The sequence below is a fragment of the Arvicanthis niloticus genome, chromosome 19, assembly GCF_011762505.2.
Source record: "Arvicanthis niloticus isolate mArvNil1 chromosome 19, mArvNil1.pat.X, whole genome shotgun sequence".
Classification (NCBI taxonomy): Eukaryota; Metazoa; Chordata; class Mammalia; order Rodentia; family Muridae; genus Arvicanthis; species Arvicanthis niloticus.
The window spans coordinates 33,409,088-33,433,579 of record NC_047676.1 but is presented as its reverse complement, the minus strand read 5'-3'; the positions used below and the strand labels follow the sequence as shown (position 1 = coordinate 33,433,579).

The window sequence follows — 24,492 nt, the reverse complement described above, 5'->3', positions numbered from 1 at the left end:
TGTGTAAACCTTTTGCTCATGCCTTTCCAGCTGCTGTGTTTGTGTGAGTGCATGGCCATAACCAGTAAATAGTTTCTCTATAGCCATATACTCCTTTAGATAATATTTCTTCCTCAATAATCTTTGAATCTTGGAAGGAAGGGTAGGATATGGATGTTCCATTCAGTGCTGAGTGCTCTTCATGTTGAGTGAATGTGGTTTTCTGTATTAACTACTATCTGCTGAAAAAAGGAAGCATCTCTAATGAGGGTCAGTATCTGTATTACTCTATGAGTAGAGTGAGAATAGCCTGGAGAGGCAGTTAATTACTATGCTCTCCTCTCGGGCTTATAACCTGGCCAGCCATGTTGTTTTGGCCCAGTTAATGATGTCAGGTATGGGTTCCATCTTGTGTAGAAGGCTTTAAATCTAACTAGAAAGTAGTTAGTTATTCCTGTAATACTACTATCAGTGGACCTATCTTTTGCAGTTAGAATCTTGGAACATTCACAGCAATGTAAGACTATTGATGGTTTTTCTAACTTGTTTGTTGAAACAAAAATAATACAGTAACTATTGAAAAGAGTATAGAGGTTCTCAAATAATGAGAACTAAAGTTATCATATGCTCTAGTGATTGTTTTTACTAATAATTTATATCCCAAGGAAATAAGATTAATATGTTAAAGACACATTTGCCTTATCATAATAACTAGCCAAAAAGCTAGTAAATCATGGTTGTAGATACACATTTTAAAAAATTCTACATCCTGCCTGGAGGTTAAAATTTATCCTTGGTGCAAACATTGTCAGATGTTCTCTGGAAGAGTAAACTTTTTCTTGAGAAATCTTTGATTGTTTTTACTAATAATTTATATCCCAAGGAAATAAGATTAATATGTTAAAGACACATTTGCCTTATCATAATAACTGTAGCCAAAATATGGATCAACTTGGCCCCACTGATGAACAAATGGGTAAAAAAAAAAAACAGGATATATTGGAATGTACAAGAGAGTAGATTTGAAACTATCAATTAAAATACATCTGTTTAAAAAATACATCCATTAATAGCTCTGCTGAACCATCTTATCACATGTAAATATTTCAAAACATCATTAATACAATAATTAATAATGATAATTATTACATAATATATGATTATATAATTAGTATAATTACTATCTAGTTTACTGAGATATAAGCATCAGAAGTCTTCACAGATTTTATTATATAACATAAAGCCACCGTTTTTGCTAATATCACTATGGATCCTTTTGGGGCAAGTCTTCCTATGTTGGGAAGCTAGTAAATCATGGTTGTAGATACACATTTTAAAAAATTCTACATCCTGCCTGGAGGTTAAAATTTATCCTTGGTGCAAACATTGTCAGATGTTCTCTGGAAGAGTAAACTTTTTCTTGAGAAATCTTTGACCATTCAAATATGAATGATTATCTACTTGCATGTGTGTTGTCCTTCGTATAAAATTTGTGCTTCATTACAAAAGAGCTGCTAGTCCAGTTGCTGAATCATTTAAGTGTTTTGATCCATCATTACCTTGGAATGAAGATGAGTACAGTGTGTACTCTCCATGTGCCACATAGAAGCTTAGACAGCAATACACTCCAAGGTTGACATTTAAGTGGACAGAGGATCCTAGGAAACATCTCTAGCCTTTAATGTGAGCTTCACAATGTAACTTCGTAAACAATGGAACTGTTGCCTTGATTCACGCCAAGACCCAGCAGTTTTCTTACCACTGTATTTGTACTATGGCACAAACATGTTATTAGAGTGAAATTAGTGTTGACCTCATATGCTCCCTTGAGATGGTCTCAAGAGTCCTCCGAGGTACATGATTCTAATTTTCAAAACTGCTACCTCAGGTGCCCTTGGTACCTTGTGCAAAGTAGTTGTTCTTATACTTGGTTGGTGAATAAATGTTTGATTATGACTTGGGTTTAGAAAGCCTTGTTTGAATTAACATCCAACCAGCCCTCTTTTGGTACCAAGTCATAAAACAGATATCTAAATTAGAATGATTCAAAAAACAGAACTTTGAACAGAAGAAGTTGCTGTCTGAGGCAGCCCAAGTTGTAGTCTCTGCTAATGACAAAATTGGCCTCTTTTTTGGTGCTACACTGAACAGACAGGGACTCGTGTCTTGAAGTTTGGGGAGTGAACCCTGCCAGGGTGCTGGGTACAACCTCATGCCTATCCAGAAGCTGCTTAGATTGGCCGAGGCTGTGGCTGTGGTTAGACTGATTTAGAATTAGTTATATTTGGAATGGCATGGTAATCCTGTTTCCCTTCTTGTTGTGTGCCATGTGGAATTTATCTCAGTGCCGAGTTCCCAAGCTCTTGGCAGGGAAGTGAGAGGTTTGTGGGCCAATTTGCTTTCTTCTTCTCTATGTAATGGCCTCTCAGCTTGATTTTTCTCAGAGGTATGTAAAAGAATGTCTTTCTGAAATCTCTATGGAGTTAACTCCTTCTTTATGCCTCTCTCCTGGAGAGACCCAATAACAGATACTAATATAGATCTTATAAGTAGCAGCTGTTAAAATCATGGGATGACATTTGACCATAGCCTACTGTGGACCTCAATCATGATTCTAGTTAAGTTCAGCCACATCTCTAAAGATAGCAAAGCAGTGAGTCTGTGACCTTGCCCCATGGTTAAACTGAACACCAAAGATGACTAGGAAATGGTTTTCTCCTCCCAATACTCTTCCATATACCTATATGGAAGATTCACATCAATATTTGCTGTCTGAGACACTTTTAAGGTATTGAGATTATGTCAGGCTTCCTCTAATAACGAGTTCTAGGGCACATCACTTAGGCGTGTGGTACTAGGTGAAAAGAAAGTGTTATTACACACAAAAAAGTGATTATCGAATTAGGAAGAAGAGAAAGTCAAAGTGTAGGAGGGAGTGATTCTTACCACTTTCCATTTTGATTCATTTACTTCTTTGTACTGAATTTCATACTCCAGAATTATCCATCCCTTCAGAACATCTGCACTGGGTGGTGGCTGCCAACTCACTTGGATGTCTCCATGAATCCCGGTCAAGCTGATGTTTAATAAAGTCCAGTTGAGGCCAATGGGTGGATCAGGTTGCACTGTGAATTCAGTGGAGAATCAATTAGTCCTCAGAGAAACACTCTTGATAGTGATAGTCTGCTTCCTTCAGACACTTAATCACTTCATTCATTTTTTGACCATACCCCTAATTCTTCCACAACAATCCACATCACTAGAACTCTACTTTATAACAGAATAACATTTTTAATATAAGAACGATGTTTTATTTAAAAAAAATATGTATAAAAGCTCCTCCAATTCCCTTTGAAGTCTCAAAACAGAAATTTACTGGAAGAGTTGTTATGCTACACATGTGTTTTAGCTCTGGTAGCATTCATATTTTAGGGTTTTGGTACACAAAATATATACACACAAACAAAAAACAAAAATCAAAAACAAAAGAAGTAGATAATCAGAAAAACTTTGTTTTTTAAATACGGCCCATTACAGGAAGCAGAGGATTTTTCCTTCCAAACTGTGTGTGATCTGAGGAAGGACTTGGCTGATCTCTGTATCTCTGTGTTGTATCTCTGTATCTCTGTATCTCTGTGTTGCTACAGTTCAGTCCCCTGAGCCCTCTGCACTTGCTTTCTGGTTTTGCTGTCTTCCTGGCCATACGACTTTGTTTCTTAGTCATAAGATGGAAGGCATTATGCTCTTATCTTGAGTTAGTGATAATCCAGTATTTTCTCTCTTTGCTTAACTGTCAAGTGAGCAATTTGAAACTGCATTTTGCTCAGTTTCTGCTAGTAACCCTCTATTATATCCTTAGATGTGTCTCTGTATTCTTATGAGGCCCATGAAGACAAGAGCTTCATAAAAGGTGATAAAGACAAGTATAGATTCCAAAGCTAGGCTTTATATCTAAACTTTGCCATGTCTCAGGCAAAGTCTTGCTGGGTAGTGCTTATTACAAGCCTTTTGAAACTACTTGAAGATACAGAATTGAAACTTAACTTATTTCTTAACATATTCAAGTAGCTACTTAGAAAGTTTGGATCCCTAGAATTAACCAGAGAAAAGCCTACAGATACATGTTATAAGGCTCTTTTATTAATACAAAGAAATTTTTGCACTGACCCAGAATGGACACAAACCTATAATGGAATCGTATATTATGACTAGTGTCACATAAACTTTTTTTTTTAAGAAATAAGAAAGATTTTCCTCATTTAAAATATTAATTACATAGACACATGAATACATTTTACAAATTAAATGTAAAAAATATCCAAGTTACGTAGTCCTATATAACAACAGTATTACCTTGTCCTGGATTTGTTAGGACTTGAGGAGTAACTACAAGCTTAACTTTTTAAGTGACTAGTTTCAAATGTATATTTGCATTTCAGCTAACTTTTTAAAGTTAGCATAAAAGTAGTACACTCATCATATTTTCACATGTATTTATTGATATACATCGTTTTTATTCATCTTGCTCCTTCACTGGATTCCTGCACTTCCTAGAGTCTTCCTCTGCTGGTTCTCTCTATCCATGAACATAGTCTTTACTTCTGCTTTCCTGTTCCACTGTCTTCTCTTTGTCCTCTTCTGTTCTTTTATGATCCCCTTTCTAACTCTATGAAAATCTCTTTCCTCATACTTTTAAGTTTATTTTTTATTTTATGTGTATGAGTATTTTTCTGCATGTACATGTATATACCACATGAATGAATGCCTGCAGAGGCCAGAAGAGGGCATTGGAACCCCCTAAAGTGGAGTTATATAGTAGAAAATACTCTCAATAGCTGGCCCACCTCTCCAGTCCATATCTGCCTATCTATGTACACAAGAACATGTATATATAAAATTTTTGAGAAAGGATTTCATTATTCAGCATCAAATTGATGAGCCTCCTGACTCAGCCTCCACAGTGCTGGGATTCCAGGTATCCATCCCATCATACTTGGGGCTTTAAAAAATATTTTTGATGAAAAAATTTCTGAAATTCACGGCTCATGTTTATTCATAGAAATTTCCATTTTCACTTTAAATAGATGTGATCCATAGTGTCTATGAGAGAAGGCTCAGACCCTCTATTAGAAACATACAGCAGCCTGCTCCCCACTCCTACACACATTTACATGCCTTTGAAGCAGACATTTCTGGTTTCTTTGGAGACTCCGTTGTGTCATGTGCTATTTCTCTGGAAACTGTCTTATGTGAAGATGTTTTTACTGAAGGAGACACATGGGAGGATGTTTTGCTGAGAACAGCCATGTGGTGTTTTTCTGGAAGCAGCCTGGAAAAAGGGCATGTGATATTTTGCTAGAGCAGATGCTTGAGAGAACATGCGATGTTTGGAAGTGTATAGATATAACCTAACAGACAGTGGACAACACTGTGTGGTATTGGTTCTCCTTGCTGGTCATTGTTTGTCATGACTTCATAGAGAAAAACACACCAAAATACTTTTGGTGGTGTTCTGGTAGCTTCTTACTGCTTCCTTGGATCGGAACTTGGGCTAATTGGCAGAGCCTGGAGGTTTCTTCTGGATAGAATTGACATTGCTGATTTGTGAATGGTGTTTGTGAGTGGATTGAGCTACCACTGCTGATTCCTGTGAACTGAACTGCTGATATCCTGACAATGCAAATTAAATTCACTCCAAAAAACCTATTTCTAAACAGGTCCACATCCTCCTTTGTCCTGTTAACCTTTCCTTTCCACTTTTTCTAGTTGGTGGTGGGCTAAAATAGGGGTTAAAGTATTTAAGTACACTTATTAAGGTAGGTTTTGAAAATTATAAGCCTACATGCCTTAGCTGACAATTCCCCTTAGATATTTTAGAGTACTTGAAGCTTAATTTATGCAGAAAAGGTTTCTGGTCCTCCTGCCTAACATCTAGCTGCTCCTCCTTCATCTTTGATCTCTCTCAATGGTGATCTCACCCTTCCAATTACTTAGGATAAAAACTGTGAACTCTTATCCTTTTTTGTCAGGACCATATGTTCTGTCAGCTTCTCTTTGAAAATAGAATTATCCCTTTTCATTTGCGTTTGCCCCTTCCCTGTTCCCTTCCTGAGGTCTTTGTCCCCTTTCTTCCAGTCTTAATCTCCACACAACCCACAGACACCGCATCCTCTTCACCTTTTAAGTTAGAGCATCAGAACAATCACCAAACACTATCCCAGCTTTTTGATCTCACTCCAAGGGGAAGCCATTACTAGAGTCTGAAAATTACTAGGCTCTCTCAAATCTTGTCTCTTCCCACTCCTCTCCCTCCCCAGTCTGTGCCAGCTCCTCTGCTGCCTGCTGCTTTCTTTATGCAGAAGGCATGCTTACATTTCAGAGTGCTCACCCTGTGCCTTCCTGCTGAACTGCTTTTCTTTCAGAAACTAACAGGAGTGTTCTTTCCTCAGCTGTACCTATCGTCAGGGAAACCAATCCAGATGACCCTACTTAACCCTGCTGCCTCCCCACACCCTGGCACTCTTTTGCTCTGCATTTCTCTGTGGCACTGGCCCTTTCTACCCTCACTGGGATTTAATACTACCAGGTAGATACTTTCTTTTTCAGCTCATGGAGCACTACCTGGCCCAAGGGAAGAACATGATATTTGCTGAATGAACTGAATGAATGGCACACATCAAAGTAATCTATTATTTCATCTAAATCCAAAGAATAGCCCTGTGAAGGACAATACATGCACAATGCATGAGTCAGCTGTGGGTTCAGACCACTAATATTTTTTTCTCAGAATATACCAGGGTCACCACAGACTGACTTTTCACCCAGTTCCTCTTCCCTTCTCTGTGTTACTATTGTGACTCTTTTTTCCCCATGTTTTTATTGAAGTCTTCTAATGGCTCTGCCTTTAGTTTGTCCCACTTCAAGCTGTCAACACAAATGGCTAAGTCAATTTCCTTAAGACACTAACAACATAGAGGTGATAGGTTAAAGTTATAATTTACTATCTTATTTTACCTTGATGTCATCATTTAACAGTTCTGAGTCTCAGTTGCATTATCTATATAATGGAGTTTATAATAGTACCTACCTCTTATGACCATTATATGAGACATAAGTGCTCTGGGTTAGTTATGTCCTTAAATACATGCAAGTATAACTTTTGACAGTAAGATCAAGCCCTTCCCCAAGGGCCTGTTAGGTCTATGTGATTGCTGTTGAGTCCTTAAACATTTCTTTTCTTTCCTTTTGCCACTATTAGAACTGAGTAGTTTCTAGAAGGTCTGTGACTCTTGGTAAATCTCATTCACATTTTATGAGGTAACTGAACTGTTACAGCTCTGTTCAGCTGGCTTCTCTCCATCCCCCAGGCATAGCAGATCATTCATGCATTTGATTACTACCTTGTTTTTTATGCATCCAAACACCTTAAGTTCAGGACCCGCCATACTGTGTTATGGTACACTGTCCTGCAATTATTTTTGAACTGCCCACTTCCACTACTTGACTGTTTCATATAGTATAGTCAACATGAATGCAGGAGCTTAGTGAGAGTCAGATAAAGGCTTGCTACTGATAGGAGCAGGGACAAAGCATGGATCTTAAACCAGTGTCCTTAAAATTAACCCACCACTCCCTCATTTAACTTCAGCACTGCAGTTGGGATGAGGCCATTAAATAAGTAGCCTCTAGAACCCATGAGTTTTCTCAACCCTCTCTCTGGAAGGCAGACTTCCAGGTTTTTCTTGCTTCTGTCTGCAGCAGTCAGCCACATTTCCCACTGTCTTCCAGGCTGTTGCTGCCTAAGAAACAACCCTTGTCTGTGAGAAAGGACAGTTCGTGTGAGAAAAGAAATGAGATCTTGTGGATAGATTTTAAAGCACCAGGGTCAGTTACTGAAAATCCTTGGTTGCTTTCTTTCCCTTTGCTGTTGACACAATTATACTGTAAACCCAATATCCCAGTTATGGTTACTTGTTTCAGTTCCTCTCTGTATGTCCACAGGATGGGAAATAAATCATCCAAATGGCTCTCTGACTTGTTTTCTCCAGCTGATTTTCATCAATGTTCATTTGAGGTCATATAAACAAGACTTTGACCTGATTATGGCAGTTTGGTGAATTTTGTTTTATGGCTATGGTTGTTTTGTTTTGTGATCAAGAAAATCTAGGCTATGATTCTATTGTTTGGCCTGCTTGTATGTATGTCCATCATGTGCATACCTGTTACCACAGAGGTGAGAAGGCTGCTGCAACTAGAGTTACAGGTGGTTGTGAGGCATCATGTGGATAATGGGTCCTCTAGAAGAGCAGCAAGTTCTCTTAACTTCATAGCCATCTCTCAGCCCCTGATTCATTTCTTCATAGCATCTACTACCAGGTGCTAAATAAAATATTTATTTTATTTGTATGAATGCTTTGTCTGCATGCATGTCTGTGTACTGTGTGTTTTGTATTTGGAGGCCAGAAGAAGGTATCAGATCCCCCTAGATTCAAGATGGTTGTTAGCTGCTATGTAGGTGGTGGGAAGCAATTCTGGGTCCTCTGGAGAGTAGTCAATGCTCTTAGGGACTGAGTATCTCTTTAATTTCATTGCCAAGCTTCTTTAAGCTAGAATGGAGTCCATTGTCTTTTTAGAGTCCATTCTTTTAAATTCCTGTGAGGCAGACTCCATATACCTAAAACCACAAAGTCTTTATACTTGATTATACTTGGAAATTAGGGCTTCCTTAATATTTAGTCTAAAGCTCTGTCAAATGAAACAAACCCATGGCTTACCTATTTCATCAACACTGAAACACTTTTGGTCCAACAAATCACCATTTAGAGTTAGCTTGATGCAGTAGGGTATCCAAATGGAAGTATACGATGAGTTGAAGTAACAGCTGTTTTCTCCAGCAGAGACATAATCAGGACATTCTTTCCATTCCTGGATCCATTCATGGGCGATTCTGAAATGGAGGGTAAAAAAAAAAAAAAAGATTAATCATTCCCCAAAATATGCCACAGCTATAGTCAAAGTAAGGTATCTGGCAGCCAGATCCAGTAAGCTAAGACACAAGTATCTTACAACATAAAAATGTAACATTTCAGCAGTACTTTTTCTTAGAAACATCAAATCTATAGACAGTGTTATTAGAATCTGAAGATTGTCAGGTGCCTATATAGTACTTCTGCCTAAAATAAAAACATCTGTTTATTGAGTGTATATGCTGTGAGTTCCCAGCTGGTGGACCCAGTAATTCATCAGTGACCCAATCACCGGATTAATCATTGATGAAATCATAATTTGATGGCATTATTGAGGGTGGTAGAAAACAGAAGGTGGGCTGGCCGGAGGAAGCAGGGAACTGAGGACATGACTTTGGATAGAGTTATCTCCTTTCAAGCCCCTCCCCCTGACTGGCTGTCTTCTTCCTTGACAGTATAAACTGAGTAGCCAGATTTGTACATGATACTGCCACCATTATTTTCTGCCTTCCACTGGCCCATAGCAACATATTCAGGTTACCATGGACTGAGACTTCCATGACATGGGGTAAAGTAGACCCCTCCTCCTTTAAATAGTTTCTCTCATGTGTTTGCCACAATGATGTGATGGTTGATAAACACAGGTGGGATAGTTCATTCTCTCTTTGTTTTATTTGCTAGCCTGTTTCAGTTGAGAAGAGGGTAACTGGTGAAGAGAATGCAAAGCCTGGTACCTTTGGTTAAAAAAAGAAGGTTAAAAGTAGGGGCCAGCAAGTTGCTTCAGTCTTAAGGTGCATGTTGTGCAAACACAAGGACATGGATTTGATCCCAAGAACCCATGAAAAAGCTGTGTGAGAAGCACATGGAATCCCAGCGCTAGGGAGGGAGACAGGAGTATCCTTCCGGCTTGCTTGGCCAGCCTGTCTAGCCAACTGGGCAAGGCTCCAGGTTCAGTGAGAGACTCTATCTGAAAAATTAAGAGGTGGCAAGCAATGGAAGAAGACATCTGACATCAGCTTTGGCCTTCTATATCACACACACATAGACATACATCTGTGCACAAGTATGTACATATCTGAACATATACAATGACACACATCTCTGCATATATGTGAACATGTACATACACAGACAGACAGGCACACACACACACACACACAGAGTGACAGGAGTGACTGTGCAGGCACAGGTCAAGGGGCTGGCAAGCTAGATGCGGATGTTAGAGAGTTTCCCACTGTTTTTCAGTGCTGGACGCAGTGGGCAATAAGAACACAGGCTGGGGTGGCAGGGGAGGGCAGGGCCTAAAAGGAAGGATCGAGAAGCCCTGAAGTCAGTTGCATTTACATTTCCTTTTAACAGCTGTTTCTCAGGCTAGTTATTTGGTACTTGGGACTCATGTAGACTCAGGGGCCAGCGAGACAGCTGCTCATCAGCTGTTTGAACACAGTTGGGATTAAAACAGCAGAGAATTCAGAATCGAAGACAGTGAACCGTTGCTTACATTCTAGTTGAGATTCTTACATGCCGCATGTCCTTGGCTGGAAAAGAGACTCCTCTATTACAGGGAAAGTAAGTGGAGAAAAGCAAAGGGAAAGATAAAGTGTGCTTGTGTATGTGTGCATGCTCGTGAACTGTGGTAGATAGTGAACCGTCAAAGATAGTGAATGGTAGTGACATTCAAACTGAGTGTGAATTATAAACTTCTACCAAAATTGTCCAGAACATTGGGCATTCAACGATACCAGTGAAGATATCAAGTGCACTTTATGTGATTAATTGTGTCAGTTTTAAAAAGTAAGTCTTAGAATGGTGCGAAGATTCATGGCAACTAGTGGACAGCAGGTCTGTGCTGCTATAAGGAGACACCTAGCTCCATTGTGCTTCACAGTTTCTGTGAGGTTTTCTGACATTTGACAGTTGAAAAGCCCTGTTCCTGGGTCTTGTGTGTAAAACTCTGGTTAGGATTTCTAAATCCATTAGTTCCATAGGACATAGCACTTACAAGTGTTAATCTGAATGTGAAGCATAGTAAATCAGTAATAGCTAGTTTAAAACACAACTCTCAATCTCAGATCTCCCTCTCCCTCTCCTCCCTCTCCCTCTCCCCTCTCCCTCTCCCCTCTCCCTCTCCCCTCTCCCTCTCCCCTCCCTCTTCCCCTCCCCCTCCCCCCCCCCCTCCCCCTCCTCCTCTTCCCTCTCCCCTCTCCCTTTTCCTTTCTCTCTCTCATGATTTTTGAGACATGATTTCCAAACAGCTGCATAGTCCTAGGACTATGTTCTGAAACTTGCTTTGTAGGCCAGGCTGACCTTGATCTCAGAGATCTACTTACTTCTGCCTTCTGAGTCCTGGAACTAAACACATGCCACCATACCAAAAATGGATCTCTTAAGTTAGTAAATCTCTGGCAAAAACCAAGTAACTTCATGAAACACGAAGTCACCTGTCTTCCCTGTGTTCTAGACAAAACATAGGATGACCTAAGGAAGCTACTTTCTTCTTCCTCTTCACCCTCAAATGAAGTTCTTTTGATTTGCCACAAGACTATCTTGTGACGGGTGTAAGGGCCATAAGATATTTCATTAAAAAAATAAAGAGTGAAAGCTGTATTTCTCTCTAAAGGTTTGGATTGGAGTAAAAGCAAAGAACAGAGAAGTCATACAAATAAAACCAGATTCCAGGCCCACAAACATTTAGTAATTCTAACTAAGGGATGCCAACTGTTAACCACCATGACTGGCTCCTTCAATCAAGAGCTGCTGGGTCATGTGGAGTCCCTTGAACCCACAGGCCATACATATATCCCACCTCTGTCTGGCATAAACTTCAGGGATGGACATAGCCAATCAACCTTCTCTAACAAAAAGGAGACAGATTAGTTGTCACCCTGCATTGCGGTGATTTGGATCTCAAATTCTTCAGGATGAAGTTTGATGATACAATTTTTTTTCAGTTAAAATAAATGGTAAAAAGAGTGGGATGACAAGGCTGATGTTGACAGACTTTAGCTTGCTCCCAGAAAGCCTTCTCAAAGCTCCACCACCCTTGGCAGTGCCTCCTTGTGCCATGGCTCTGCTTTGCATTCAAGCCCAGTTGCCTTCAAGTGCGGAGGTTGGATTTGGCAGGATCTCCATCCCAGGGCTTCAGAGACTGCTCTGAATCAGCTGCTTTCTTAAGCTGGGCCATCTCCTCTGCCAGTTTACCTGGCTAGCATTGGGTCTAAGCAGAACACATGCAGACCTGTCCCTTCTGTCGTGTTGACAGCCCAACGTGCTTAGATTCATGTATGCTTTGGATTCCAAGAACAGCCCCATCACAGGACCACATCTTATGATTCTTTCTGCCTCCACAGACTGTAAGTGTTGAATTAAAGTATGCTGTAGTATTGTGGGTGAGGGATGAGAGGCATGATTCTATAGTTTTAGGAGTTGCCTAGGAAACGAACTCTCAGAAACAATAACAAGAGTTGGAAGTCCCCTCTGTGCCTTTGTCTATGTGTAAGTGGGTGCTGAGAGCCTGTGCATCAGTGTAGACTCATTCTGATAGATTAACCCTTGATTCTCCATTTGATTCTCAGACAAACAGGGCTGAGGGCTTTTGTGGGTTTAGCTAGAATATTCAAAGTAGTATTTAAAGTAGGTTTTTTTTTTTTTTTTTTTTTTTTTTTTTTTTTTTTTTTTTTTTTTTTGGTAGAGAAAACATGAAGTCCTGATTTGGGGAGTTTGGTTTGGCACTTCATCATGAGTTTGTATTCATGATATTTAGGGAGGTGGGAATATTTTCCACCAGGGTTTAAACAGGATGTTCCTTTGCATATGTCTGAGATTTTCTTTTCCCCTGGTCACACTTGCAGCAGATTTCTTGTTAGTTCCCAGGGTGAGTGCAGACAGGGGATACTGGGAAGATTGAGATGTGAAGAGAAGGCCTACAGACAGTTACTGTGGCTCGGATGGAAGAAAGTAAGAGACAAGGATGTTTGTGATGGCTCCGTGTCTCTGGATTTATCCTTTGGCTCACAGCTAGTTTAGGTGACTGCTCGGAGGATAGAAAAATCATTTTATTGGAGCGGAACTGATTCAAGATGTTATCCCATTGCTACTTGGATCGGTTTGGTCAGTGGGGCCTGAATGAAAAAAATTCTCATTTGTTTTGATGGCTCTAAGTTGTCTGAGCTACTGAAGCAAGGTATCTAGATGGTATCTAGTGAGTTTCTCTCTTTTTTCACATTAGAAATAACTGAATCAATTCAATACATATTCAAAAGTGTTCCCAAACTATCTATCTATCTATCTATCTATCTATCTATCTATCTATCTATCTGCCTCTACTTTATTGGCCCATACCTCTTTACAGTATCAACCTCAAGATAAATAAGTGGTGTGTTTGGTGCCAAACTTCTTCTATGTGCCTTCTATGTGCCTTTGACGGGGGGTATGTCTGTGATGCCTTTCATAACTAGAAGGTATACAGAGTCAGTCTTTGTTGTTCACGTAGAGTTTTTATAGTCTGTAGATTAAACACTCAGGTAGGCATTAGAAAGTTCTCATAGTCTATTAATAACCATAAGCAATAAGGAATTACTTTTTATAGCTTAGGAATCTGGGTTCTATATCATTATTGCTTTAAATTATTATTATATACAAAAATCCTGCTTATTAATTAATTGATTGATTGATTGATTGATTGATGATTGATTAACTGTGTACTTACTATGCAGAATGCACTGTGTTAGGAATTTTTCTGTCTAACAAAAATCCCCCTAAGATGCTGTGAGCTAAGTCTACTACTCCTAGATGCAAGGAATCTTAGCTTAACTAATTTGCTGGCTGTTACGTGGTGAGCAAGGACTGAAGCCAGGACATACTGAAGGAGGCTAGCTCGGACTAACTGCCTTCTCACATCTTCCTTCCCTTCCTTATCATCTATGGGGTGGAGCACATGATTCTCAGATCCTTGGATGAGACTCTAAGACAAAGGGTCCCCACTTACCTTGAAGCTTGCCGTTGGCCTTCCCTGGAGGTTTATGGAGGGAAGAAGATAAGAAAGTATTTAACTCTAACATTTAAAAGAGTGAAGTTTTATTGTATAGCACAGTAGGGTAATTATAGTTGACAACGATTAATTATGTATTTCAAAATACCTAGTAAAGAGGATTTTGGATGGCACTGGCACAAAGAAATGATAAATGCCTCAAGTGATAGGTACACCAGTTGTCCTGGTTTGAGAATTATGCATCATGTAGATATATTAAAATATCACAGAGTATCCTATAAATTATGCTGATACTGCGTAGTAACAGTGGGAGGAGAGGAAAGAAGGACATGGCCAGGGAATGAAACTTAACAACTGGGTGGTGACCACATTTTCATATCTTTGTTTTCCTCATCAAGTGTCATTCCAGACGATATGGATAAAAAACGAAAGGGCAAGTTCCCTCACTTATTGTAATTAATTGATTTAAGACAATGACCTATTCTTATAGAGAATCCAAGTAATGGAGGCTCCTAAAACACATTTTTTTTTTCAAAGCACAAAGTAAGATTCAGTGGTCTTCCCTGGCCTACAAGCATTGGTACAGTCTCTGAGTAACCCTCTGACTCCTTCACATGCCACTGTCCCACGTTTTAGTCTCATGTCACCTGTACAGGCTCTTCTGATTCTCAAACATGCCAACGTGGCCACTGGGACACTGCATCTGTGATTTTCTTTGCCTTCAAAACCTTTCCCTCATATACTCACACAGTTTTTTCTCACTTCATTTCTTCTCCCCAATTTAACACACTACATTAGAGAGATCCCTGAGACCTCCTCAGTTCAAATATTCCTCAAACCTCTGCACACACTCACATATGCACACAGGCATGCCCACACGCTCTCACTCAGAATTTGAATCTCTCCACAGGATCCACATTGACAAATCAGAGAAGAACAGAGTCAGAAGGGCATGAAGCCTTCACCTTCTAGCATAGTATAGCTGAATGGATCCTGGGATCTTTAAGTCATAATTATCTCCTTTTGTCCAGTAGCATGAAAATGTCTCCAGTTCAGGGGAGCGACACTTGGTGAATCGAGGCTTTCCAGAAGAACCTGCAGAATAAGGAGAAAAGGCATACATGGAATGAGGCAGGTCATGTAACATCCCATGAAACATACTGTTGAAGTGTGCAAAGCAGGAGCTACAGAGATAAAGACAGTCTCTCTGGGAGGTGATGCTAACATTTGGAAGAGCTGTTTTCCTGGCTCACCTTCTCAGCATCTATTCCTTGTTACTGTCAGCCATCAATTCTGAAGCCATAAAGTTGTTGCTTCATTTCCTGCATTATTCCTTAGGGCCTGTTTAAGACTTGGAGCTAGTGGAAAGGATATGGAGGAGGGTCGTTCATCTGGAAGGCATGCCTAGGACTAGAAGTGTGATAACAGGCAGAGAGCGGAAAGGTCCTAAGGAATAATGCTTATTAAGCCTAAAGGTATTGTTTAGTATCCACTTATAGCATCCCAGAAAAGAATGTTGCAATTTGCAAGAGAGTTCAACCTTCATTCCCAGATTAATTCCCACTTGTACAAGTGAGTGTTGGGACTGAAGATGTTCCCCATTCTGAAGAAATTTTAGCATTAACACTGCTTGTACTCAAAGATCTTGGAAGATCATGGGTAGTCATTTGCACTTATTCTTCAGAGGCTTTGTGTGTGTGGGTGCATGTGTGTGTATGTGTATACATGAGAATGTGTTCAGTAGCATGTATGTGTGTGTGTCTGTGTGTGTTTGTGTAGGCCAGAGGTTGACTCTACTGGTTGGTTTTGTGTGTCAACTTTATACAAACTAGAGTTATCACAGAGAAAGGAGCTTTCCTTGAGTTAATGCCTCCATGAAATCTAGCTGTAAGGCATTTTCTCAATTAGCAATCAAGTGGGGGAGGGCCTAGCCCATTGTGGGTGGTGCCATCCCATGGCTGGTAGTCTTGGGTTCTATAAGTAAGCCAGGGGAAGCAAGCTAGTAACATCCCTCCATGGCTTCTGCATCAGCTCCTTCTTCCTGACTTTCTTGAGTTTCTGTCCTGACTTTTCTTTGGTGATTAACAGCAACGTGGAAGCTTAATAAACTCTTTTCTCTCTAACTTGCTTGTTGGTCATGATGTTTGTGCAGGAATAGAAATCCTTACTAAAACAAACTGGTACCAGCATAGTGGTGTATTCCTATGGCAACCTGACCATGTTTTGGGGAGAACTCTGCCACTGGGTGTTAAGAGCTCTATGGGATGTTCTGTAAGAGCTTAGAATTAGAAAGTGATGTTGGTTACACAAAGTTCAGCATGAGGTAACCTCTCTGCAGGTATTGATGTTCACTGGAACTTGCTAGATGCTTCAAAAGCTGGTGAATTCTATTTGCTTACTTCTCATGTGATATTTTCAAAAAAATCTGGAGACTTGTAAATACGTTTTATGTCCCATTCTTTGCTCTATTTTGTTGTTTAAAGACTCATTTGTCTAATATTTGTAGCAAAGAAAGTACCTGTTTTGTGCTGAATCTGAATTATTTCTCATTTTAATACAAAAGTGTGTAAATTATATAGTCCAAGTCCCCTGTGTGAATACTGCAAGTGTGTCCACAACTTGACAATTGTGGCATTTACTTTGATTGTGAGATTGGACAGTTTGCTGCTTGTGGCACCTGATGTGTTGCTATGACATTTTACCATCTGATTGTAAAGTTATTTTGTTAAAACATCTAATAAAAATAGAGGTTTTTAAAAAATCTATTTAAAATATGTAAGGCAAAAGTTATAAAGTTCACTAACTATCAGGTAACTTGAAATTCCTTGATATCTTCTTTCAGATAGTCACTTTTGCAATTCTAAAGCTATTACTATCAATCTGGGACTCCACTTGTCCTGGAAACAGAGTTTTATAATTCACTGCACAAAAATCACTGCTCAGTCCCTTGGCCATATGAAAAGCTCCTCAATGGGACTTAGCTGAAGCAATTCTATGTGGAGCTGTCAGGTCCTCTGAAATTCAAGTTCTTGGTTAGAAATCCACAGACAGAAATAAAATTCACATGTCTGAATTTATTGAAGAATTAAGTAAATATTGATGCTTACATTCCATCCTTTAAAATTCTATTTAGTTGGTAGTTTATGGGTCAACGATTTGCTTGTGTAATGGACTTTGAAATATTTCCCAGTGGCTTTCATAAGTAGCATTTGACCATTAATTTAGGAACCACTAGGTCATGTCACAATTTCCTATCTGAGAGTCAGCAGGCATTCTATTTGCTACCATTCATTGGAAGGTCTTGTCTGGATTTCACAGGTCAAGTTCTTAGCTAGTAATGGCAGGAGAAAGAAGTGCTGGAACATTACAGTGAACGCCTGAAAGTCTAGCAAGGCCCTTGCCATAATCAAATTGATGTCACTGAAAACTTGGAATCTGAAGTTAGAGGGAACCTTATTGCTGGAGGAAAGTAGTAGGCATATGCTTCCTGACTCTTTTGCTGTTTTGTTGAGGACATTAATTCTGAATGACAATGATATACCCTTTTATGTAACCTCATCTTTAAAAAAAAATTCTCATTTAAAAAAGTATTGAAAACAGATTCTTCTTTCATACAATATATCCCAGCTACAGGTTTCCATCCCTCCATTCCTCTTGGCTCCCCCCTACCCATCTTCCCTTTGCCTCAGATCTACTCTCCCTCCATTTCCTCTTGAGAAAAGAGCAGGCCTCCAAGAGACAAGAGCCAAACAAGACAAAACAAGATAATAAGACAAGGCAAAAACGCTCATATCAAGGCTGGACAAGGCAACCCAATAGGAGGAAGAGAGGCCCAAGAGCAGGCAAAAGATTCAGAGATGCAGTTCCAAATGCAAGGAGCTGATTTTTGTAATGAGCACATATGATGTTAGCTTATGTCAGCACAATCTAATATCACTTGAAAACAATCTTGTTAAGGACTGTCTATAGTAGCTTGGTCTGTGGGCATGTCTGTGGGGGACTCTCCTGATTATGTTCATTGAAGTGGGAAGACTCGTCCACCATGAGTGGCACCATCTCCTGGTCAGGAGATCCTGAATATGTAAGAGTGAAGGAAGTCAATAAGAAGAGCATGAGTAAGTATATATCTGTATATGTCGTCTCTCTGCTCTTGACTATGGATGAGACTGACTGTCTCAAGATCTTGTGGCTTGGCTTCCCTATAATGCTGGACTGTGACTGGGATTTATGAGTCAAAATTAAGTAAGACAACACACTAGAAGTTTTTTATTTTAGGGTTGGGCTCCAATCATTCTTTTGTGCAGTGTTCAACAATCACTGAGCAATTACTCATGGGTAGCCAGTAGATTAATAATTTTTACTTCCTTAAGTAGTATATTTAGTCTAAGATTATGACAGAATATTTCGCACAAAGAAAGGGAAAAACCATGAGTCGCTGTTTCTTAGTAACTTCTGCCCTGCATATATTCTTTTGTTCTATACAATTACTATCACTATAGTTTTGAGTTCTTATGTATACGTTCATATTTAAAAATTGATTTATGTGTATCATACACTTCTATTGTATAAAAAGAATGACCAACCTGGCAAATACAATGATACATTTCATATATGTAGATATGTCCTCTAAATCACATAAAGAAAATATTTTTCTTTTAATCCTTAAAAAAATGTATTTCTAAGGACACAGTGAATTCTCTTATGTGTGTACCACTAATATTACTCTTAAAATACTCAGGTGTATACTGGTGCCACATGTAGCTAGGTGATACCTCATTGTCCTCAGCCAAGAGTTCTCAAATATGGTTTTGTTTCCTTCCCAGTAGACATTTGGCAATGACTGGAGAGAGACATTATTGACCATCAAGTCTTGGTAGAGAGGTGATGCTGATATCTGTTAGAGATGTGAACAATGCACAGGACAGTGGGCATGGCAAACAAAAGTCTGGACTAACGTCAGTCCTGCCTTGTTCCAAATAAACTACAGCATAAGAGTACAGAATACTTTTCCAAAATTCAAATATATGCACATAGAATGAAATAAACACACAAATATCCATAACTTCAATCTCTCCTACTCTGTAGCTTATCTAAATGTTGTTGTTGTTGTTCAAACAAAGAAAAATATTTGCATTTTCAAGTTCATAGAATAGTCTGGGGTAATTCATGTCAGATATTCAATGTTTCAGTTAATTCAGAAGCATTTATGATACCTGGCTGTCACGCTTAAGTTTCCCTAAGAAACACAAAAGTAACATTGTATCTAAATTCTGCTTTTGAAGAGTTATTGGGCTGCAGATAAAAAAATGTATGCACATATGAAGACATAGCTAAGAATAAAGGTAGTTAAAGGCAATGATTGCTTTAGGAAATCAGAGAAAGAAATGGTTACTAAGAATTGAAGGTCAGTGTATCTAAGGATAGAAGAAGGCTTAAAAGAGGAGGAAGGATGGAGTAAACTTCTCTACCTAGTTTTCTGAGATGAAAAGCAAGCAGATGAAGTTTACTAACCAAACATCATCAGTAAGTGGTATGTTAGAGTTAGGTTTACCTACACATATACTAGATTAAGATCATTATTCTAGCATGCTCTTTGACCGTCTGTCTCTGGATATTAAGATTGAGACTCATGAGACTAAATACCACTGTAGCAGAAGGCACCATGCAAACCTGAAAATGATGGTGGTAACCAATAGTCCTACCTAGCTCTGACACCCATGAACCACATCAATGACCAGTGTGGGACAATAACCCTAAAATGTAGTAGTGGCACACATACCTTGGTAGTAACCAACAGTTCTCTCTTGAATTTAAGACCCACTCAACAAGAGGGAAACCATAGTTGATACTGGAATTTTCAGTGCTAATGGGATCATGGTTGTTGGAAGAGAATCTACAACCACTTCTTTACTAAACCAGCATAATCACTAACAACAACGTATAAACATTTGTCCTCGTATACAGATAAATGTGACCTTAACTCTTCATAAAGGAAGTGTCTATTTGCAACAGAGCAAGACTACTTCAGAAAAACCACAACCAATCAAAATACAATTGTAGATTCCAATCCCATTAAATCATCTACAAAATACTTCCATACCTAAGACTCAGAGAACATTATTGCAGAGGAGGAGTTGGCAACACTGTAAGATCCAGAAAATCAGGGAGTTTTCTGTGAGATTGTGTCTGAATGTCAGGAAATATACCCACAATGTCTTACCAATATGACTATCAAAACAGGAACTGAAGAACAGACATAACAAAGTGGATGGGGAAGGGCCCATAAGACTTCAACCCTACACAAAGAACTATAGGCACTGAAGAAATCTTTCCCCAGAGAAGAGCACATCAATTGGCTACTAATGTCAAAGAGTTAGCTCTGAAAACACACATACAAGTACCATTGTACAGACTGAACATGTTATATTTAGAAATGTGCATGTGTATATGTATATATTCACATATGCATATATACACATATGTGTACATATGCATAAATACATATATGCATGCAATAATGATTAATGAAAAAAGAGGTCATGAATTTGAAGGAGAGTGGAGAGGGGTGTGTGGGAGGGTTTGGGGAGAGAAATGGAAGGGAGAAATGTTATAAGTATATTATAATCTCAAAAGAAAAGAAGAGAAAAGAAAAAAGATTGAGATTCATGGATTGGGTACCTGCATGCTAACTCTTTCCAATTGGACAAGTGGGTCTAAGTTCTGGCAGCATATTATTATCACTTGGAATATTAAAAACAAAACCTTGGAAGACTAATTTAATGAGATTGGGGTGATACCTGACCATTGTTGAAATGCTCCTCATGAGTTGAGGATCGCTGAATAGAACAATGAGCTTTTTTCGATATTACACTAGCACAACAATGAGTTTCTCAAGTGTTTATACCGAAAGGCCCTTCAAATACCGAGTCTTGGGAGAAAACATGCCAAATAGGGATGGCATAAGCAAGGTGAAGCAGCATGAACTGAATCCTGGGGAAGTGGGGTCAGGGGTAGGGCATTCCATGTAAAACTGCCTCTGTAACTCTCAGAGGATGGCAGCATGCTCAACATGACTCTCTGCTGTCCATGATTGGTTTGGTGTCTCTCAAGTAGATCAGGGCTTAACTTCCACTGGCGTGGAGCAGAAATGCAAGCTCTCAGCTGTCTTCCAGGGCTTCTCCCATTGTAGTTTCTAATGTTTGGTGCTGAGAGTTCAGCTGTGTAAGTTGTTGTAGTCATAGAAGTTAGTGTTAGATTCTTGGAAGCAGATCCCGGGAACAAGGTTGACACCCAGGCTTCAGCTCTGTGTCAGTCCAGAGACAAGAGCCATGGTTGCTTTGGCAGAGAGTTACAAGTGCCCACAGAGCACATCATTAATATAATCATAGAAAGACAAGCTTGGAAGCCAGTGGGATCTGAGATTGAGTCTCAAATGTACAACTTGCTAGCAGAATTAATCCCCATTCTTTATAGTCACTGAGAAGTGAGTTACACTGAGTACTTGGCTTGGCAAGTAACTTTCTTGGCAAATAATTACTACCAGGATGGAGGAGAGCAACACACCATTTCTAGTGCTTTAGTAGATTCAGTTACCTCTGGGAATTGACCTTCAAGGAAAACCAGCAAAACTTTATTTGATCTTAGTCTAAAAATACTTCATAATTAAAATATGAACCCATGGCAAGGTGAAACTCTTCATAGCTAACCACAATGGAAGCTTTTTTTCTATCTATTTGTCTAGTTCGAATGTCTACATTAAGTTTCTAGACTCCAACAGAACGTTTTATACTTATGCACTTTTGGTATTTAGACTAGGTAATCTATGTCCTCAGTGCCTTCTTGTGCATTTGAAATATTTAACATCATTCCTACTCTCTGCCTACTAGATGCTAGGAGCACTCTTTGCATGACTGCTGTATGTCTCCACATTCCCAGAATTTACATCTTAGGCAACAGAGTCACATTTGATGATAATCGCTTCTGAATGGAAATGTATCACAGAATTACAATACTGTTCTGATTACTTTTAACTTGAGTAATTGAAAAATATTTTGTGTGTAGTAGGTGTGGTGTGTGTGTGTGTGTGTGTTGGTGTGAACATTTTATGGTGCATGGTGCATGTGTATGGAAATCAGAGGACAAGCTTGGTTGTTGGTTTTCACTTTCTGCCTTGTTTGAGAAATGTTTCTTTGTTTTTCATCATTGCCTATACCATGAGAGATGACCCATGGGCTTCTGGAGCATTAGAGATGCATGCTGTTGCACCATGGGTTCTGGAAGTCTGAAATAAGTTCTTACGCTTGCATGACAAGTGCTTTACCAACTGAGCCATCTCTTCATCCTCCTCCCCCAGCTTTGAATATAAGCAGAACATTTACTTAAGCAATGTATAAAAGTATAAAAGAAGAAATTAGGCTCCTACTGTGTGCCACACTCCTAGCATGTGCTTTGTCATTTCATACACACACTTCTTATATGTAAAATGTTGTGTGTTAGTGTTATGACCCTCATTTATAGTTAAGGGGCTACTTCTGAGAGGTCAGATAATTTCTAGGCAAAACACAGATGCATTAAATAGCAAGGCTAGGACAGGAAACCACAATTTTCTCACTTCAAAGCTCTTCTCCCCATATGGGATGCTGTAGGCTTTTTCCTTTTTGGCATTAAGTTCAAAGAGTTATAGGCATCTATGAGCTGCTAGATAGCTGTAGAGCCCAGAGCCTAAAGACTAAGTGCTGTGGCCACAATTTGAAAAGGGCTTCTATTTAACCTTTTACTCTATGTATGTGAAATAAATGGGAAAAACATCATCATTATCAGAAACATATGCATAGCCTCCAGGATGTGCCAGATTTTCTTTTCACAGAAATGAGAAACTGAAGATGGCCCAGACTCAGAAAATCTTCTGACTGACTGAGAAAATAAGACTCGTAAGGCAACCCCCAAATGAAACATTGTAGCGTATACTGAAAACACTATGGAGAGTTGTTTAAATAAAGGGATACAACATTCGAAGCTAGCTTCGGGAATGGATTATTTATAAGAGTCCAAGTCCAAATTTCCCTAAGTAGTTAGGAGGCTGGAGACTTATATATGATTAGCCTGTATATTAATAGGTGGACAACAGTCCAGTGACAGCTCTCAAGAATACATGAAAATAAAATCACAGCCTGTATTTGGTTCTTCCTTTTCCAAGTCAGGAGCTCTGCTCACCAGAGGTCAGATGTTCACATAGAGATGACGTTCACTACAGGCACAGAACTGTCTTCTGGGGCATGACTTTGGCTTATTTAGAGTAATAGGTTCTTAGAGTTTGAAGGTACTTACCATACTTACCATTCCATTTTATCACATGCAGAAAAAGGTGCTGTTTAAAGAGAGACCAAACTGCTGATGATCCTGTGGTTGGTAAAGAGTGAGGGTATGCCTTCTACTGCCTCTATGAAGTGAAAATCATGGTTTCTGATGCTCTTCTATACTTAATGATGTTCCTAAGAGTTGCGAAGCCTAATTAATAACCAAGGGTACCACTTGCAGGGGTTGGCTTGCTCCCGAGTCCCTACTCTGTATGACAGAAAGTTATGATGGTTTTCAGATCACAGTAATAACTGGAAGCTTATGAGAAACCCAAACTGAAGAATTATTCTGAGTATTAATGTTCCAGTATCCAATGAGTTCAAATTCCACGTCACTACATATTTCAATACACTAGGTGGCAGCAAATAGGTATTTAGGTACATAGTCAATTGCCCGGCAGACTGGAAACAAAATGAAACAAAGCCTTTGGATCTAATATAAGGGGATTAATCTCTTGATGCTCTCAAACATACATGCCAAAGCCAGAGCTCTTCTCATAAGTTTTCTTTCCCAAAGTTGCCCTTTAAAAACTGTTAGTGGTGGACAGCTACAGCTTGGAGAGCCTGGAGCTGTGCAGCTGCTGTTTCCTGGGGAGGCATGGCAATATGCTATGTATTTCAAGAATGGTTTTCCTAGCATGGAGAGTAACAATCAGAGACAGATACTAGGCAGACATGAAAAGACAGGTTTAAGGGAGCATGTTTCAGGATGTGCTCCAGAATCACAGGGCAGAAAAACAAAATGTCAGCAAAGACTGGCTGGAAATCCTGGCAAGGGAGATATTTGAAATTAAGTAAAATTAGTATCTACACACTCATCCATATGGACCCAAAAGATTATCTAGTGTCTCAGTTGGTTCTGTCAGGTGATCCATCAAGGGACAGAAAGAAAATATATTTTATGTGGTATTTGTCTCACATAGAAAAGTAAAGAAAGATTTCTAATACTGCAGATCAGACTCAGAGTCCTCACTAATCTTGTGTACATGAGTCACACGTCACATTTGCTATGAGAACAACTTCACAAAAAGAGTAGGAGGGTCATGACTCAGAGTGTTTGTTTATAAATTCATCCCTCAGCTCTTTGCGTAGCAGAAGCTTTTCAGGTTCTTCTTGGCTGATTTAAAGGCTATACAGACTTAAGAGATATGAAGCTGCTCAGCTATAATTGTCTTGTAACAAATAAGTGGCCTAAAAAGAT

The 24,492-nt window shown here is 39.3% G+C and overlaps 1 protein-coding gene across 6 annotated transcripts in view; it reads right to left on the bottom strand.

Annotated features, from left to right (window-relative positions):
* Window positions 1–24,492, bottom strand: part of Ghr (growth hormone receptor) — a 222,999-nt gene that overhangs the window by 13,989 nt on the left and 184,518 nt on the right. For all 6 annotated transcript variants that reach the window (XM_034523342.2, XM_076916172.1, XM_034523343.2 and 3 more), the window contains 4 exons: window positions 14,901–15,030; window positions 13,933–13,956; window positions 8,754–8,926; window positions 2,926–3,104 (listed from right to left, as the gene is read on the bottom strand). In XM_034523342.2, the coding sequence (XP_034379233.1) occupies window positions 2,926–3,104; window positions 8,754–8,926; window positions 13,933–13,956; window positions 14,901–15,030 (506 nt within the window). The remainder of the gene's footprint in view (window positions 1–2,925; window positions 3,105–8,753; window positions 8,927–13,932; window positions 13,957–14,900; window positions 15,031–24,492) is intronic.